Source organism: Protopterus annectens, chromosome 11.part0 (assembly GCF_019279795.1).
Source record: "Protopterus annectens isolate FY-2018-M chromosome 11.part0, PAN1.0, whole genome shotgun sequence".
Classification (NCBI taxonomy): domain Eukaryota; kingdom Metazoa; phylum Chordata; order Ceratodontiformes; family Protopteridae; genus Protopterus; species Protopterus annectens.
Window position 1 is genome coordinate 163,997,588 of NC_056745.1, and position 17,290 is coordinate 164,014,877.

General features: G+C 49.2%; 1 protein-coding gene across 2 annotated transcripts in view; it reads right to left on the reverse strand.

The window, feature by feature from the left end:
• TIGAR (TP53 induced glycolysis regulatory phosphatase) overlaps nucleotides 1–17,290 on the reverse strand; it is a 558,949-nt gene that overhangs the window by 181,861 nt on the left and 359,798 nt on the right. For both annotated transcript variants that reach the window (XM_044087567.1, XM_044087568.1), the window contains one exon: nucleotides 10,822–10,896. In XM_044087567.1, coding sequence (XP_043943502.1) covers nucleotides 10,822–10,896 — 75 coding nt within the window. The remainder of the gene's footprint in view (nucleotides 1–10,821; nucleotides 10,897–17,290) is intronic.

A 17,290-nucleotide genomic window follows, 5' to 3' on the forward strand; every position in this document is an offset into this window, starting at 1 on the left:
ATTTCTGACTAAAGTCTGAAGTGGAGGAGCCAAGCTGTTAATTTCAAAGTGTGAAGGGACTGGTGTTGTCGTCCCGACTGATGAATCAGCAGGTCCGGAGTTAGATCCAAAAACCAAGGACCGTCCAGAGCATGTTTCTTTAGGTAGGGGAACCATACCTGACGAGGCCAGTCTTGAGCAATTAGTATCATTGTGGACCCCAATTGGGAAGCTTTCTGGATGACTTTGGGGAGGAGTGGAACCGGAGGAAAGGCATAAAGTAGTCCTGTTGGCCAAGGTTGGGCTAGAGCATCCGTAGCTGCCTCCCCCTGACGCGGAGTCAAGGAAAAGAACCTTTTGCACTTTGTGTTCTGTGGTGTTGCAAACAGGTCGCAGCACGGGGTCCCCCATCTTCTGAAAACCTGAGCTGCTACTGTTTCGTTCAGGGACCACTCGTGAGGAGAGAGAATCGTCCTGCTTAATCTGTCTGCCAATATATTGGATTTCCCTGGAATGTGGGTCGCTACCAGGAAACGGTTAGTAGCTACAGCCCATTCCCACACCCTCATGGCCTCTCTGCAAAGGGGGTAAGATCTGGTCCCTCCTTGTTTGTTTAGATACCAGACCACCGACATGTTGTCTGTGTGGATAGCGATAATGCCTTGAGGGAGAAACTTGTGGAGGGCCTGTAGGGACAGAAGTACAGCCCTCATTTCCAATACATTGATATGGAGAAAGGTTTCGTCTGGAAGCCAAGAGCCCTGAACTAACCTGCCCAGACAATGCCCCCCCCACCCTGTCTGGGAGGCATCCGTCGTCAGGGTGGCCACGGAGGGAATAACAAAGGTCTTCCCTGATTCAGATTGGATGGCAGAAGCCACCAGCGGAGGTCCCGTTTGCACGTTTCTGTAATCAGAATGAGATGATTGAGGGGGAGATTCTGAAAAGACCATTGTGTCGATAACAGCCACTGAAGAATCCTCATGTGCAATCTTGCCAGTGGAACTAGGAGAACCGTGGCAGACATCGAGCCTAAAAGTTGCAGGACCATCCTGGCTGGGGCTTTGGATCTTGGAAGCAGGGCTTGGACTTGACCTTGTAAAGTTTGAATCCTTTCGGTAGGAAGGAAGATGCGCATCAATTTTGAGTCTATCTCTGCTCCTATGAATCTTATGCGCTGAGAGGGCAGCAAGACAGACTTTGACCAATTGAATGTAATTCCCAGGAAGCACCCAGGAGATGGTGGCTTTTAGGTTGTCTATTAGTAGATGCCTGGTGGTGGCAGTCAGGAGCCAGTCGTCCAGATAGGGAAACACTTGGAATCCAAGACTCCTCAGGTGAGCAGTCACTACTGCCAAACACTTGGTGAACACCCTGGGGGCTGTGGTGAGACCAAAGGGCAGTGCACAAAATTGGAAATGACTGTCTCCCAGGCTGAAGCGCAGATACCTCCTGGACGCCTGATGTATCGGTATGTGATAATAGGCGTCCTTGAGATCTATGGAGCACATCCAAACATCCTTCTCCAACAATGGGAGAATGGATTGTAAAGTGACCATTTGGAATTTGGACTTCATGACGGACTGGTTTAGTTTGCTGAGATCCAATATTGGTCTCAGGTCCCCTGTCTTTTTTGGCACTAAAAAGAACCTTGAGTAATTTCGGATCCGATCTGGTCTGTGGGGACGGTTGGATGACTCCTTTTTCTAGCAGCTTTGAAGCTTCTGCGGCTGCAATTTCCCTTTGACTGGGTGGTGGGTCCGGGATTTTTTTGGACGGTGGGGGTGAGTGTGTGAAAGGAATGGTGTAACCTCCGGCAATAATCCGAAGCACCCATCTGTCCTGAGTGATAGACTCCCAGGCTTTTAGGTGCTTGGCAAAACGGCACCCGACTGGCTCCGGAGCAGCACAGCCGGGCAATCCCTCATGAAGTGTGGGAGGCTGAAGAGCCACAAAAGGACTCGCGGTCTCCAGAATTGCAGGGCCCTCTGCCGCCTTTGGGACGGCGTCTCCCAGAAAAATGTCCCCGTCCTCTGCCTCTGGAAGGGGAATCTTCCTGCTGTTGAGGAAAAAACTTCTGTGATTTGCGGAACCACATCTTCCCTCCTCTTTTAGCCTTGGGATAAGGCTGAAAGGGAGTGGAATAACGTGCACCTACGGCAAATAAAGTTTTTCCCTCTTGCTCACAGCGGGTAAGAGTGTCTTTTACCTTAGGTCCAAACAAAGAGGACCCATCAAAGGGAGCATCGGCGAAGGAAGACTTGAAGGCCTCCGTGAAATGACACAAACGGAGCCAGGCTTGTCTCCGTAGAGCTACGCCTGTGCCTGCCGCTCTGCCCGCCCCTTCGGCCGCATATGAAATGAGCCTCATGGACGAGTTAGAAATCGAGGTAAGGATAGCCAACTGAGAGCTAACCGACTGGGCTAGCTGCTCAGGTAGGTTACCTGAGAGGGAATCTGACAGCTCCTTGACCAGATCCCTCTGTAGCCTGGTAAAATGTGCTAAATAATTCAGGGACCTTAGAGTAAAGGCCGCTGAAGTCAGGGTGCGCTTCCCGTACCGGTCCATGCTCCTAGACTCCTTATTAGGAGGATGGACGGACGTTGAAGCCTCTGCCACGTCCTGTTGTGTAGCAGATGCCACCACCATGGCATCTACAGCCACGCCTTTCGTCAAGAACTCCTTCTCGGGTGGGGCAGACAAAAATTTATTAGGGCGAGAAGGCACTGGTTCCACAGTATCTGGATGTTCCCACGCCCTCCGACAAACCAAATCCAGGAGCTCGTCGAAGGGCGGAGACACCCAGGAGGCGGAGGGCTGAGCCCCAAAGGCCTTGAGAAGCACCGACTCATCAGCAGAGGGGGGTTTGGATATCCAGCCGCCTCACTGCTTAAGGATCTCTAAAATGTCTGCGAATGAGACATCATCCGAGGACGACTTTGGGGACCCCTCCGCATCATCAAGATCAGTGTCCGATGTAAGAGACTCGGGGGAGTCCACGTGCTTCCTCTTGCACGATCTCTTCCTTGGAGGCTCCTCCGAAGACAACTCCGAAGAACCCTCAGGAGGAGGGAACCCCGTGGGGTAACCTCAGGCCCGGGCTCCGCTGCCTAGGGACAGGGAACTGCCAAAGACCCAGTCTCCATGCCCAGGGAAGGTGCGGTAAAGCCAGAAGACTTGGCAAGGCACTCCTCATAGCTCTGAAAGCCGGACCCCAGAATCCTGGGAGTGTCCGGTCCCGGAGCCATGATAGCAGACGGAAGTCCCGGTCAAGCACCGAGAGGGAGGCTCGGAACCGACAACATTGGTCCCAAAACGTCACCCCCGGGTCCGGCCGAAGAAGTCCGTGTGCCAAACTCGGACCCGAAGGCCGGGGTTGGAGTAAGGGTCGGAGCCGACCCTAGGATCTCCACCAGCTCCAACAGCACCTGCTCCGACGGAGCCGAAGCGGTCGGAGGAGGAATGGCAATGGAATGGGCTATCGGCTCCGAAGCCAATTGGGTTGGAGCGAAACAAATTTTGAAAGACTGGGGACAGGAACAGTCTTTGGAGCACCCTGTCTATGTCCGAATCTGACATCCTCGATGACCTAGAGGAGACCGAACGGGTTCGAGTTGGCCTCTCCAACGGCCCCAAGGGGCTAGGGGACCGGCTCCGAGGCGACTCGATAACTATCGGCGCCGAAGGAATGCACAAACCAGTTTCCATCGGTGCCGAGGAGGACTTAGGCGCCGAGGAGGAAGTGTCTGAGCGGACAGCCTTCATCGGCTCCGAGATCAGTGGAGCCGATGAAGGTGACCGCCTCGATGCCCCAGCCATCGGCTCCAAAGCCAGAGGAGTCGAGACTGGAGGCATCGAGGCAGACCGTTCCGCCCTCGGCTCCGAAGTCCTTGGAGCCGAAGGAGAAGCCTGCCTATGTCTTTTGGCGGTCGGGTCCGACGGACTGGTCGGAGCCGACACCTTTCTTTAGCAGGAGAAGGAGAGGATGCTAAAGCCTCTTCAAAAGAGGATTTTATAAGGCCTTTCAATATAAGTTTATTTTTCTTCTCTTGGAGGACCCTCGAGGAAAAAGCGTGACACACGCTGCAGGACTCCTGCAAATGCTTGGCGCCCAAACAATATACACAGAGAGAGTGGTCATCCGTGATAGACATTTTAAAACTACATTTAGTGCACTTCTTAAAGCCCGAAGGCCTAGGAGCCTGAGACATTATAAGTAGAACTCAGTAACTCTCTCACAGACAAAACTCTTTGAAATAGACTGAGTTCTACAAAGATTAATTAGAAGTTATGTACTCACCATAACGTTCCATCTGAGTAGGTGACTTCATTCGGATGCAACCTGTGGGTATCGGATCCGACCTCGGATCCGAGCCGGCAATTCAAAAGCTTAGGCTCCGAGCTCCTAGCTCCTCCCTCTTACCCATAACCCCTTGCCAAGCCCTGACTGACCTCAGATTGAGTTTGCCTCAAAATACTGACAACAGTACACTAAAACAGCATAATACTCGCTCTATAAAGGTCAGGGGGATGGAGGATAGTTACATCGAATGAAGTCACCTACTCAGATGGAACGTTATGGTGAGTACATAACTTCTAAATCTGAAGTAGGCAGACTTCATTCGTCTGCAACCTGTGGGACAGAGTCCCTAGCTACCTGAATCTTGGGTGGCCGTCATGGAAGGATGTTTCGGAGCACCGCTGAGCCAAAGGATGCTCTTCCTCTAGAAACAACATCCACCTTATAATGAAAAATAAAAGTATGAGGCGAGGCCCAAGTAGCTGCCGCGCAGATATCATCCAATGATACACGGGACTTAAAGGCGGCTGACGTGGAAACTGCCCTAGCAGAATGAGCCGTAACCCTCTGAGGAGCAGGTCTACCTGAAGTGTCATATGCCTGCAGAATACAATTAGCGATCCACTTAGATAATGTGACTTTAGATACTGCTTTACCCAGAGCAAATTTAGCAAAGGAGACGAACAGCTGATCTGATTTCCTGTGACCAGCTTGTTCTGTGAATATAAAAACGTAATTGTCTATGAACATCCAAGGAATGCAATTTGTATTCTCCTTTGAGTACTTGGGAAAAAACACAGGTAAATTAATTGACTGGTTAATATTGGATTCAGAAGAGACCTTCGGAAGAAAAGATGGATTGGTCCTGAGGCACACCCTATCAGGGAAGAAAGAAAGGTAAGGCTTGACTCATAGAGCCTGAAGCTCAGACACTCTTCTGGCTGAAGTGATAGCTACCAGGAAGGCAGTCTTCCAGGAAAGGTACTTTAAATCAACAGAAGCTGCAGGCTCAAGGGAGGAGCAGTAAGGGCTTGCAGAACTAAAGACAAGTCCCAAGGTGGTACAACCTCCTTGACTGGAGGCCTCAACAAAAAAACTCCTTTGAGAAATGTTTTGCATAACCGCCCGTCATAAGGGAGCTGTGTCATGACCAATGTGATAATGCGAGATAGCTGCCAATTGTACCTTAATCGTGGAAGAACTAGCCCCTTGATGAAAGAGGTCTGTTAGAAAATCCAGCACCGCTGACATAGGTGCCGAGAAAGGATCCAACGTTCTCTGTACTGCCCAAATAGAGAATCTCTTCCATTTACTCCGATAAACCTGCCTGGTGGAAGGTTTATGAGCTGCCACTAAAATGGCCTTGACCGGTGATGAGATACCGAGTCCTAATTAAGGATGGAACTGGAGCAGCCAAGCTGTCAACTTCAGGGTGCAGATTGGGAACTGACATTCCCAGAGGGTGAGAGATGAGATCCGAAATTGGATCCAGAATCCAGGGTGGATTGATTTTGTGAGACCATACGAAGGGGAACCAAGGTTGTCGAGGCCAGAACGGGCAATGAGAATCATTCTGCTCCCCAAACTGTTGGCTTTCTGCAGAAGCCTCTGCATCAGAGGAAGTGGAGGGTAGGCATAAAGGAGACCGGGAGGCCAAGCATGCACCAGAGCATCTCTCGGGAACTCCCCTGGTGGGGGAAGCAGAGCGAAGAAATTGTCGCATTTGGCGTTTGAGGCAGAGGCAAAAAGATCGCAACAGGGTTGCCCCCAGACGGCAAAAATCTTCTTCGCTACTTGAGGATTGAGAGACCACTCGTGTGGAGAAAGGATGGTGCGACTGAGCTTGTCCGCAAGGATGTTAGATTTTCCCGGAATGTGCGTTGCTACCAGAAAGCGTTTGGTGGAAATTGCCCATTCCCAGACTCTCATGGCCTCTCGACAAAGGGGATAAGACCTGGTTCCTCCCTGTTTGTTGATATACCAGACTACCGACATGTTGTCTGTCTGAATCGCAATAGTCCCTGAAGGAAGAACGTGGTGAAGTGCTTGCAACGCTAGGAGCACCGCCCTCATTTCCAGGACATTTATATGCAATGACGTCTCTGTGGGATTCCACGTGCCTTGGACAATCTTTCCCGCAGAATGCCCCCCCCACCCGAGGCAAGAAGTGTCCGTGGTCACTGTGGCTCGGGGAAATGCAGCACAAAAGGTCTCCCTGCCAGGGGCTCCGGAGAAAGAAGCCACCACAGAAGGGAGTCCCTGCACGCCTTGCTGACCGCAATCGGAGCGTTGAGAGAGGAACAAAGAGGGACCACTGAACCTGAAGGGTCCATTGAAGAACCCGCATGCGTGCGAGCATGAATGAGAAGCGGATTAGCTGCCGCCATACAGCCTAGGGTCATCAGGACCCGAAGCTGCAGTTGGAGATGGTTGCAGGATCGCTGTCACATGACACTTCAGGTTGGCAATTCGGTCTGGGGTGAGGAAGGCTCGCATTGATCTGGTGTTTAGTCTTCCTCCTATGAAATCTATAACTTGTGTGGGGTGCAGTAAAGATTTCTCCCAGTTGATCGTGATGCCCAGTCTTGGTGCTAGTTGAAGAAAGTAATCCCTGGCTGAGCACAGAAGATGCCTTGATGATGCCGTCAGGAGCCAGTCGTCCAGGTACGGAAAGACCTGTAATCCCTGGAGCCTCAGGTGGGCCGCTACCACCGCTAGCACCTTGGTGAACACCCTGGGGGCTGAGGTGAGACCAAAGGGGAGGACCCTGAACTGATGACTGGCTCCCAGCTGGAAGCGAAGAAACCTCCTGGATCGTCTGTCCATCCGAATGTGGTAGTACGTGTCCTTGAGGTCGATGGAGCACATCCAGTCATTCTCCCTCAAGAGGGGAAGTATAGATTGCAGGGTGACCATCCGGAACTTTTGCTTGGTTACTGACAGGTTCAGCTGGGAAAGGTCTAAGATTGGTCTTAGGTCCCCCGTTTTCTTTGGCACCAAAAAGAACCTGGAGTAAAACCCTAATCCGGTTTGATCTCGGGGGACGTGCTGGATAGCTCTTTTTTCTAGCAGCTGTTCGATTTCGACAGCTGCCACCTCTTTGGTCGGGTGGAACATCTGGGAGGCTGCGAGATTTGGGAACCTTGAATAGGGGAATTGAATATCCTCTGGATATGACACGAAGCACCCAACTGTCTGTTGTTATGGACTCCCAAGAAGTCAGGTGCCTCGAAAACCGCCCCCCGACTGCCTCCAGAGACGGACAGCCGGGCAACCCTTCAGGGCTGCTGCGTGGGTCTATCAGAGAAAGGTTCTCTGGACCCAAAGTTGCCAGGAGCCCCCCTGCCTCTAGCACGACGACCTCCCCTCCTCCTCTGCCACGGAAGGACTGGTTATCCGGAGCAGGTTGGGACTGCTGCGACTTCCACATCTTCTTCTGTCCCTTTTGGTTCTTAGAGAAGGACCTCTGGGGAGCTGAGAAGCGGACTCCGACGGCAGACAGCGTCTTCCCGTCCTTTTCGCTCTGGACTAGTGTCTCTCGAACAGTCTTGCCAAACAAGGCAGAACCATCGAAGGGGGCATTCGCGAAGGTCGCCTTGAAGGGCTCTGCAAAATCACAATGGCAGAGCCAGGCCTGTCGCCTCATGACTAGGCCTGCTCCGCTGGCTCTAGCGGCTCCCTCAGTAGCATGAGAAAGCAGCCGCATAGATGTATTGGAAACTGATCTGAGAGTGGCCATTCGGGTGGAGTAAACCTGTTTATCCTCACTCGACATGGACTCCGGGGGAGATGCAGCGTATTCTTTAATCAGATCCCGCTGCATCCTAATGACATGTGCCATGTAGTTCAGCGCTCTCAAGGAGAAGTTTACTGAACTAAAAACTCGCTTCCCAATGCGATCCATCGAGCGGGACTCCTTGCCCGGAGGATGCATGGAGGGACTCTCCTGGGCCAATTCCCTCTTCGTGGCTGCAGCCATCATCATGGCATCTACTGGGGGGCCCTTACTCCAGTGGGTGCGGTCCGATGGAGGGGAAAGAATGCGGTCCGGGCGCTTAGGGATAGGCTCAATGGTGTCCGGATCCTTCCACGCCCTGATGGAAATAAGGTCCACCAGGGGGTCAGCAGGAGGGGACACCCAAGAGGTAGAAGGGCCCGCCTCGAATGCCTCCAAGAACACAGACTCGTCCGAGGAAGCCTTGGGGGCAGACCACCCCCCCCTGATCCTTAACATCTCCATGATGTCTCCAAATGAGACGTCCTCAGGGGGTGACCTAGGGGAGCCTTCCCCTTCATCCAAGTCTGTGTCTTCAGTAACGGACTCGGGGGAGTCCATGTGCCTCCTTTTGCACTTACGCTTCCGAGGTACTTCATCGGGGGGGCTGTCCGAGGAGTACTCTTCAGCAGTAGGATGTTCCAAGGGAACCACTTGGGACATCGAGGCGGGCTGTCCCTGGGACCGGCTGGTGGGGGCCTGGCCCAACTGCAAGGGAGTGCGGGATGGAGCCGTGGCAGGGACCGGGGGTCCGGATGTCCTCAACAGTGCCCTTTCCACTACGTCGAAAGCCGAGGGGGAGCCAGCTTCTCTAAACCCCAAGAGCCGACCCCCACTCGGATCCGACGCAAGGATCGGAGCCGGAGCCGAAACCGTCGGATCCGAGAGACCGGTGCGCTCCGACCTGGACGGAGCCGAAGACACACCAGCTCCCTCGGATCCGAGGCTCGGCCCTCGGCTCCGAGAGGTCGGGTCCGAAGTACCCGAAGCACTCAAGGGATGGGACGAATCCGAGGTGCGCCGACCCATCGGATCCGACCCACCCCCGGATCCAAATCTGCCCGGCGCCGACAGCTCCAAACCCATGGTATGGGTCGGAGAAGGAGCCAAGGGGGCGAAAAAAGGGGTCGAAGCCCCTCCCGGATGGGGGGGGGCTAGGAGCACTCCCATCTGCATTTGGGCCTGGATGAATTTCCTCATCATCCGGTCCATATCAGCTTCACTCATTGAAAACCTGACCTGGAGGAGGCCACCGAAGCGGACCTAGAGAGCCGCCTCGGAGACCTCCTAGAAGGGCTAGCCTCCTCCTCCTCGGGTCCAGGAGAGAACCGAGGGGAGTGGAGCCGAGGAGGAGGAAAGCTAGAAGGCACAGGGGAGGCCCGCTTAGATGGAGGAGCCAAACTGGAAGTTTCGGCTCTCCGCTTGTGGTGCCTCTCCCTGTGCCTCTCCTTCTTCTCTCCCTCCCTAGAGGATTCCTTCCCCTCCGGCAACTTAGAGGGAGGCTGAGTCCCAGCCGGAGGGAGAACCCACAGCAACAGGTTGCTGAGTGGAAGGGCAGAGGCGGCGGTATCTGGAGGTAAAAGACCCGCCAGCACCAGCTTGACCTCCACTCCCTCAAAGCCGGGGTTGAACCCTGCACAAATGGTACAACCAGATGACAGGTGTTCAACCCCAAGCATGACGAGTGTGGCCATCCGCTGGGGACAGCTTATGGCCACACTCGGTACATTTCGAGAAAACAGCCTTATGGGCTTCAGACATCACAACCCTAAGGCCTAACACAACACACACACAAACAAACTACGCAAAACCCGAGAATTATTAAATAAAAGAGAGAGGAAAGCCTAAACACACTCAACACTAACTATATCAACAACAAAAATAGAGATTTTTAAAACTTTTTCTGTCAAAAATTCTTATCTTATCTTCAACAACGCCAGGAGCTCTAGAATCCCGTAGCTACTTGAAAAGCGGCAAACGAAATCTGAGGTCAGTCAGGGCTTGGCAAGGGGTTATGGGTAAGAGGGAGGAGCTAGGAGCTCGGAGCCTAAGCTTTTGAATTGCCGGCTCGGATCCGAGGTCGGATCCGATACCCACAGGTTGCAGACGAATGAAGTCTGCCTACTTCAGATCTTGCCGTTAAGAATGACACCCGCAATTAAATTAAAGCAACTGAAGACATACAACAGTGAATATGTCTAAGGGAATCCAAGAACCCCTAAAGGTTCAAAAGGGATTGACTGACAGGGAAGGCCCTACAGATCAAGGGGGCCTGTAGCCAGAACAAACACCAATCACACACAAATTTTCCACAAAAAATTTTCAAAACACACACAAAAGCACAGAGTAGCTGTTAAAACAGCTTTTTGTTAAAGAAATAGCAATTTTCTGACAGAAAAAGTTAGTGAAAAGACACTACTTAGCTCAGCCAGCTCGAGACCACGTCTTTGCTAGTTAGCGGCAAACGAGATCTGGGGGACTGGTAGTGGTGCATCCTGGGATATAGTAAGCTCAGCCAATAAGAGACTTCGCTCTTTGGCATAAGCTTGCCGAGTCGGAGCCGAGGGATCGGCTCCGAACCCATCAGTCAGAATGTAGGCGAGATAGGATCACATAACATCCTAAGTTTTAGTACTAAGATCAATGCACAATATTTCAAAGAAGTGACATAAGAAGCCATGTCTACCTTATCAACAGTGAATTAGGTAGGTTTAATGGATTTAAACAAATGTCCAACTATGAGCGAGAATTCAGTTGATTACTTACTCTTTCACGCAGCCTTGTGTCATAGATTATTTCTAGGTCTTTATGCCAGTTGTTAGCTAAAATTACAGCAGCAGTCTGAAATACAGGGAAGAAATGACAGCATCAATATTTGGAACACAAAACGTCTTAAAACTTCTCTAACACTATGACAAGGAAGAAAATAATCTCACAGTCAATACAGTAAGCTATACGACAGGAAGCTGCTCCCCTAATAAAGTCTTGAAGCATTTATCATTAAATAAGTGGACTTTTTTCTGCACTTCAAAACACGAAAGCCAATAATACCCATATATGTGCTTATGAAACTGCATTAGGTTCCAGAATTAGGCTCGACAAAGTGGTACAGCTCCACAATGAAAATGCAAACATTTCAAATATCTCAATGTAATCTAAACAGTAGTATTTTTTTTCTTTACTCTCATACACAGTCATAGAAAAATATTAAAAACATGAAGGAAGAAATGTGAACTACTGATACTGGATGGAGGGCGTTTGACTCCTCATCTCTGCAGTAGCAAGCCCTGCAACAATTAATGAAGGAGTCGAGAGAGAAGTAGATAAAGAATACGGATACAGAGCATTCTTCAGTAGTTCACAGGCTATAGCAACGGGCATGCTGTGACTGCCAAGGGCAGAGTGCACTCTCACCATGGAGTAGAGAAGAAATTCGCCACACACACGTGCACACAGACACACATATATCCACCTACCACTGTAAAAGTCATCCCAACAGTACAAGATCCTTTTGAGCTGGCCACTGCAGGAATTAATAGGCACCTGGCAGGCTGACAGTGACCTCAGTTTAGGAAGAGTTTAAAAAAAATATATATATATATATATATATATATATATATATATATATATATATATATAAGCGTTATTTACACTTTAGCTAAACCTCATTTAAATCAACAGTTAAAAGACTGATCACATAATATAAATACTGCAAACGTCGACAAAGTAAAATATATAAACATAAAATACTGGCAAAATGGAAGTTACACCAAGGAAGAGTTTATGCCCCTTCCCCACTGCTGGGTGACACCTTGGAGTCAGTATATATAATTAGCACGGGATATAGGGGTGCAGGGAGCTTACCTTCTGCAAAAACACTAACAAAATGTGGCTTGAGTTTGTCAGACTTTTCAATCGTTTTCTATGAGGTTAAATGTTGTCACATTTTTCAATGTTTTTGGGTAGGGGCAAGGCTCCCTGCATCCCCACACCCCCCTGCTAATTATATATTCCAATTCTGAGGTTGCACAACAGTAAGGAAAGGGCATACACCCTTCTCTAATATAACTTCGATCTTGTCAGTATTTTGTGTGTTGATATTCTGCAGTTTTGCTCTAGTTTAGAAATTAGGCAGTCAGTTTTTTGACCATCAATTAAATGAGTTTTAGATTAAGCGTAGGCAAAATATCTAAACTTCAAAATATTGACACACAAAATACTGACATGATGGAAGTTACACTAGGGAAGCATTCATGCTCTTACCTCACTGTCGAGGGGCCACTGAGTTGGTATACATATATATAAAATTAGCAGGAGGTGTTGGGGAGGGGGGTGCAGGGAGGTTGGCTCCTCTGCAAAAGCATTAAAAATGCGACAAAATTTAACCTCAAAGAAAACCACTTGCAAAATGTGGCTTGGTTTTGTCAGATTTTTTAATCATTTTGTCAGATTTTTTAATCATTTTCTAGGAGGTTAAATGTCACATTTTGTAAATGTTTTTCTCAAGGAAGCATTCCTCCTGCACCCCATATGGGAGGACTACATCCCCTCATAGTCCCTGCTAATTATTTATACCACCTCTGCAGTTGCACAGCAGTCGGGAAATGGCATAAACTTTATTATAATATCCATTTTGTCAATATTTTGTATTTAGATATTTTTACTTTGTTGATATTTGCAGTTTGTATATTATCTAGTCAGTCTTTTGACTGTCAACTAAATGAGGGTTAAATTAAGTGTAGGTAACCCATATACATTATTTTGTTGATGTTTTGCAATGTCAATATTATGCAGACAGTCTTTTGACTGTCTATTAAGTAAGAGTTAGATTAAGTGCAGGTAACCAATACATATATAATTTGATTTACTATTTTGGGGGTAGTAAAACAGCTATAACAAAACATTTACTTTTCAGTTTTAAGTGTTGCTACAAAAGAATAATAGAGCCATACATCAATAAACAAGAAACAGAAGGGGAACTTAATTCAAGACGTAGGCTCATTAATGGAAAATAAATCTATCACACCAAGAACATGCATTAAGACTTCAAAATACAGTGGAAAAGAATAGCTGTGTAAGAACTTACCATAACCCTAGATGTCCTTCTATTCTCATGTTGCAGTAGTCATTACAGTAGGGAGGTTGCTGCCTGCAGCGCCGCTATCCGGCCAGTATATCAAAGTCTTTGCTCCTGGAGGATACGTTTGACATCCCTTGTCAGAGCCATAAACCAACATAGGGTATAAAAGTGACATCTGCACGTACCCTCTTCAGAATGAACTGCAGCATACAGTTGTACTCCTGTGGGTTAAGAGAGGCTCATAATAGGGAGACCCTTAGACTTACATGTAGACTAGACCTAAGGTAGTAGGTAGGCTGTGTTTAGTGGGGAGACTGGGGAGAGAATGATTATGTCCACACAGGTAAGCCATGGTACGTTAGCTAGGTAAAGTAGAGGGGCAGGTAGGTGGGGCTAAATACTGCAGCATGGAAGAGAAGGACATCTAAGGTTATGGTAAGTTCTTACACAAGTATTCTATATCCTTGTATTCTCATGTTGCAGTATTCATTGCAGTAGGGAGAGTACCAGAGCTTTAGGTATGAGCCTGAGTAGAGGATTGAGTTCCCTGGTCAATGAGGCCTTGGGGAATTGACCTGGCAAACCCCGCTCTTGCTCTGGAGGCTAGGTCCAGTTTATAATGTTTGGTAAAGGCGTGAACCGAAGTCCAAATGTCAGCTTCTAAAATGGAAGCATAGTTAACCCCTTTGAAAAAGGCAGCTGAGGAGGCAGCTGCCCTGGTAAAGTAAGATTTGACATGACTGTGCAAGGATTTTCCATGATAGGAATAGCACATACCAATGGATTTTGAGATCCATGAAGAAATGGTCTGCTTAGAGACTGCCTTCCCTAGAGCTCTCGGATGGAAGGAGATGAATAGTTGGTCATCCTTTCTGATAGGTCTGGTTTTGTCTAAGTAGTACCTCAGTTGCCTGTGGACATCCAAAGAATGAAGAGTCCTCTCTGAGGAATTTTGTGGATGAGGCCAGAGAAAGTACAGTTGTGTACACTTACCATAAATGTAGATGTTCGAGTGTATTCACTGATGCAATCATCACATTTGGGTTATCCCTGCAAGGGTAAACCTTGGCCGGCCTGAATACCAGAGGCTAGGTATTTTTGCATTGGTTGCTGTTGCTTCAGGACTGACGTCAGGTTGTCAGTAGTATAAAGTAAGGCAGCCAATGCCATTACATTGTCTTTTCTTGCCCTAACCTGTTAGGAGCCCCCAAGTGGGAGCCAGGTTCTGGTGGAAGAACTCCTCAAGTAGAAAGCAAATACCAATATGTCCCATGTAAGGAAAGAGAAGAAAGAAGAGTGGGATGGAGGGAGGGAAACCAGGACTGCAACAGTGAATACACTCGAACATCTACATTTATGGTAAGTGCACACAACTGCACTATGTTCATGTTTCGTTGTTGCAGTCATCACATTTGGATCGATTCCCAAAGCTGAGAAAAAGGGTGGTGGCAGTCGAGGAAACAAGGGGCTGGCTAGGATGCCCTGCAAGACTACAGAGGCAAACCCTGCCCTGGATTTGGAGAAGATAGGCAGGTAGTAATGTTTGGTGAAGGTGTGAACAGATGTCCAGGTGGCAGCCGCCAGGATGTCCCTGGTAGGGACTCCTCTGGGGAAAGCTGCAGAGGTGGAGGCTGCTCTGGTGTAGTGAGTCCTGACCCCCCTGGAGCGAGGTTTTCCATGTTGTTTGTAGCAGAAATGGTGTGCTATCCATTTGGAGATGGTTTGTTTGGAGATGGCTTTGCCCTCTGCCCCTGTAGCAAAGCTAACCAGGAATTGATCAGACTTTCTGAAGGATTTAGTCCTGTCTAGATAGAATCTGAACTGTCTGTGCACATCTAGAGAGTGCAGGATCCTTTCCCCCGTGTTCTGTGGGTTACGGAAAAAGGTGGGCAAATGAATGGACTGGTTGAGAGCCACACTGGACACCACCTTGAGCATGAAGGATGGGGTTAGTCCTGAGGGATACCCTGTCAGCATGGAAGATGACGAAGGGTTCCACAGCCATGAGTGCTTGCAGCTCGGAGGCCCTTCTGGCTGAAGTGATGGTCAGAAGGAAAGCTGTCTTCCAGGAGAGAAATTTTAGCTCTGCTGAAGAGGCAGGTTCGAAGGGGGGTAAGGTGAGCTTTTCCCACAAACAGTTAACGTCCCAAGCTGGGGTTTGTGCTCTTCTGGGTGGCCTCAAGTTGCTAGCCCCTCTTAGGAACTGTTTGATCAGAGGGTGTGAGAAAAGGGGCTGCTCAGTGGGAAATGAGCAGAGATAGCAGAGGCATGAATTTTAATAGAGGAAAAGGAGAGTCCACTGTATAGCAGGTCATCTAAGTAATCTAGAATAACAGGGAGGGAGGGAGGGCTGTGCCATATTGGCTCACTTAGCCTGAATCCAGGTGCAGAACCTTTTCCATTTGTCAGCATAAGACTTCCTAGTGCTAGGGCATCTGGCTTCACGTATAACATCTAGAACCTGCTTGCTGAGGTTGGCAGATTGATTGGGTGTTAGGGAATAAACCAAGCTGCCAAATTGATTATGTGCATTTGGGGATGCATGAATTCCCCTTCCCTCTGGGTCAGGAGGTTTGGAATCTGAGGGAGACGCCAAGGTGGCAGAGAGGACAGGCTGTGCAGCAAGGGGTACCAGTGCTGGCAAGGCCAGTCTGGAGCTATAAGAATTGTCCTTGGTTTTTCCTCCTTTATTTTGAGCAGTACCCTGGGGATGAGAGGTAGTGGAGGAAAGGCATACACCGATAGATTGACCCAGGGGGGAAGGACAGGGCATCCACTTTCCAAGCCTTGCAGTGATGCTCCCTCGTGCAAAACATACTGAGCTGATGGTTGGTGTGGGAGGCAAAGTGGTCGACCTTCGGGGTGCCCCATTTCTGAGTTATTAGGACGAAGGTTCTTCTGTTGAGCGGTCACTCGTGTGGGTCCAGAAGATTTCTGCTTAAGTGGTCCACCAGAGAGTTGAGAGAAGCCGGTAAGAATTGTGCTAACAGGTGGAGCTGCATGGCAGAGGCTGTGCGCCAAAGGGTCATGGCCAGCCTGCATAGAGGGTAGGACTGAGTCCCTCCCTGCTTGTTGATATACCACATCACAGTTGTGTTGTTTGTTTTGATCAGGAGAGCCCCTTGGGAGAGAAGGGGCTTGAAAGCTATTAAGGCGTGCTGGACAGCTATCATCTCTTTTTGGTTGATGTGCAGATGGATTTGCTGTGGGCTCCATTGGCCCTGTATGCACCTGCCGTCCAGGTGTGCACCCCAGGCATAATCTGATGCGCCTGTGGTGAGGGTCTGGGTGGCGTGGGGTGCTGAGAAAGGTAGTCCTTTGTTGAGGGAGCATGCTGTTGCCCACCAAGGAAAATCTTTTCTGAAGCAAGGTATTACAGGTATAAGAGTCTCCAGGTCTTGAGATTGTTGACACCAAAGGCTTTTTAGGTACCACTGAAGTTTCCTCATATGCAGTCTGGCATATGGAAGGAGTAGAATGCAAGATGCCATGAACCCCAGAGATTGCAGGATTTTCCTTGCAGATAGTTGAGGTCTGGCGGCTAGTTGAGAGAAGTAGGCTGTCAGGAAGGTTTGCTTTTCTGGTTTAAGGAATGCCATCTGGGATGCTGTGTCCAGGCTTGCTCCCAGGAATATAAACCTTTGGGTAGGTACCTGTTTGGATTTCTTTTCGTTGCTCGTGTACCCTAGGGAGGTTAGTAGGGACTTTACAAAAGCCAGGTGCTTGAGCAGCTTTTCCTGCCTGTCTTCCTGAATTTAGGCAGTCATCTAAGTATGGGTAAATCTGGATTTTCCTTTGTCTGCAAAAGGTAATGGCCAGAGCCAGACATTTTGTGAAAACGCTGGGAGCAGTATATAAGCCAAAGGGAAGCGCAGAGAACTGAAAGCGCTGAGATCCTCCTCTAAAACGGAGATATTTCCTGCATGACTCCCTGATAGGAATGTGGAGGTAGGCCTCCTTTAGGTCTAGGGTGGCTAGCCAAGCATCCTTGGAGAGCATGGGTAGCAGCTGCTGTAGGGTGAGCATTCTGAATTTTGGGATCACCAGAAAGGTGTTTAGAATGGATAGATCGAGGCTGGGGTGCCAAATACCCTCTTTTCTGGGTACCCTCTTTTCTGGGTACCAGGAAAAGTCTGGAGTAGAAACCTTGGCCTT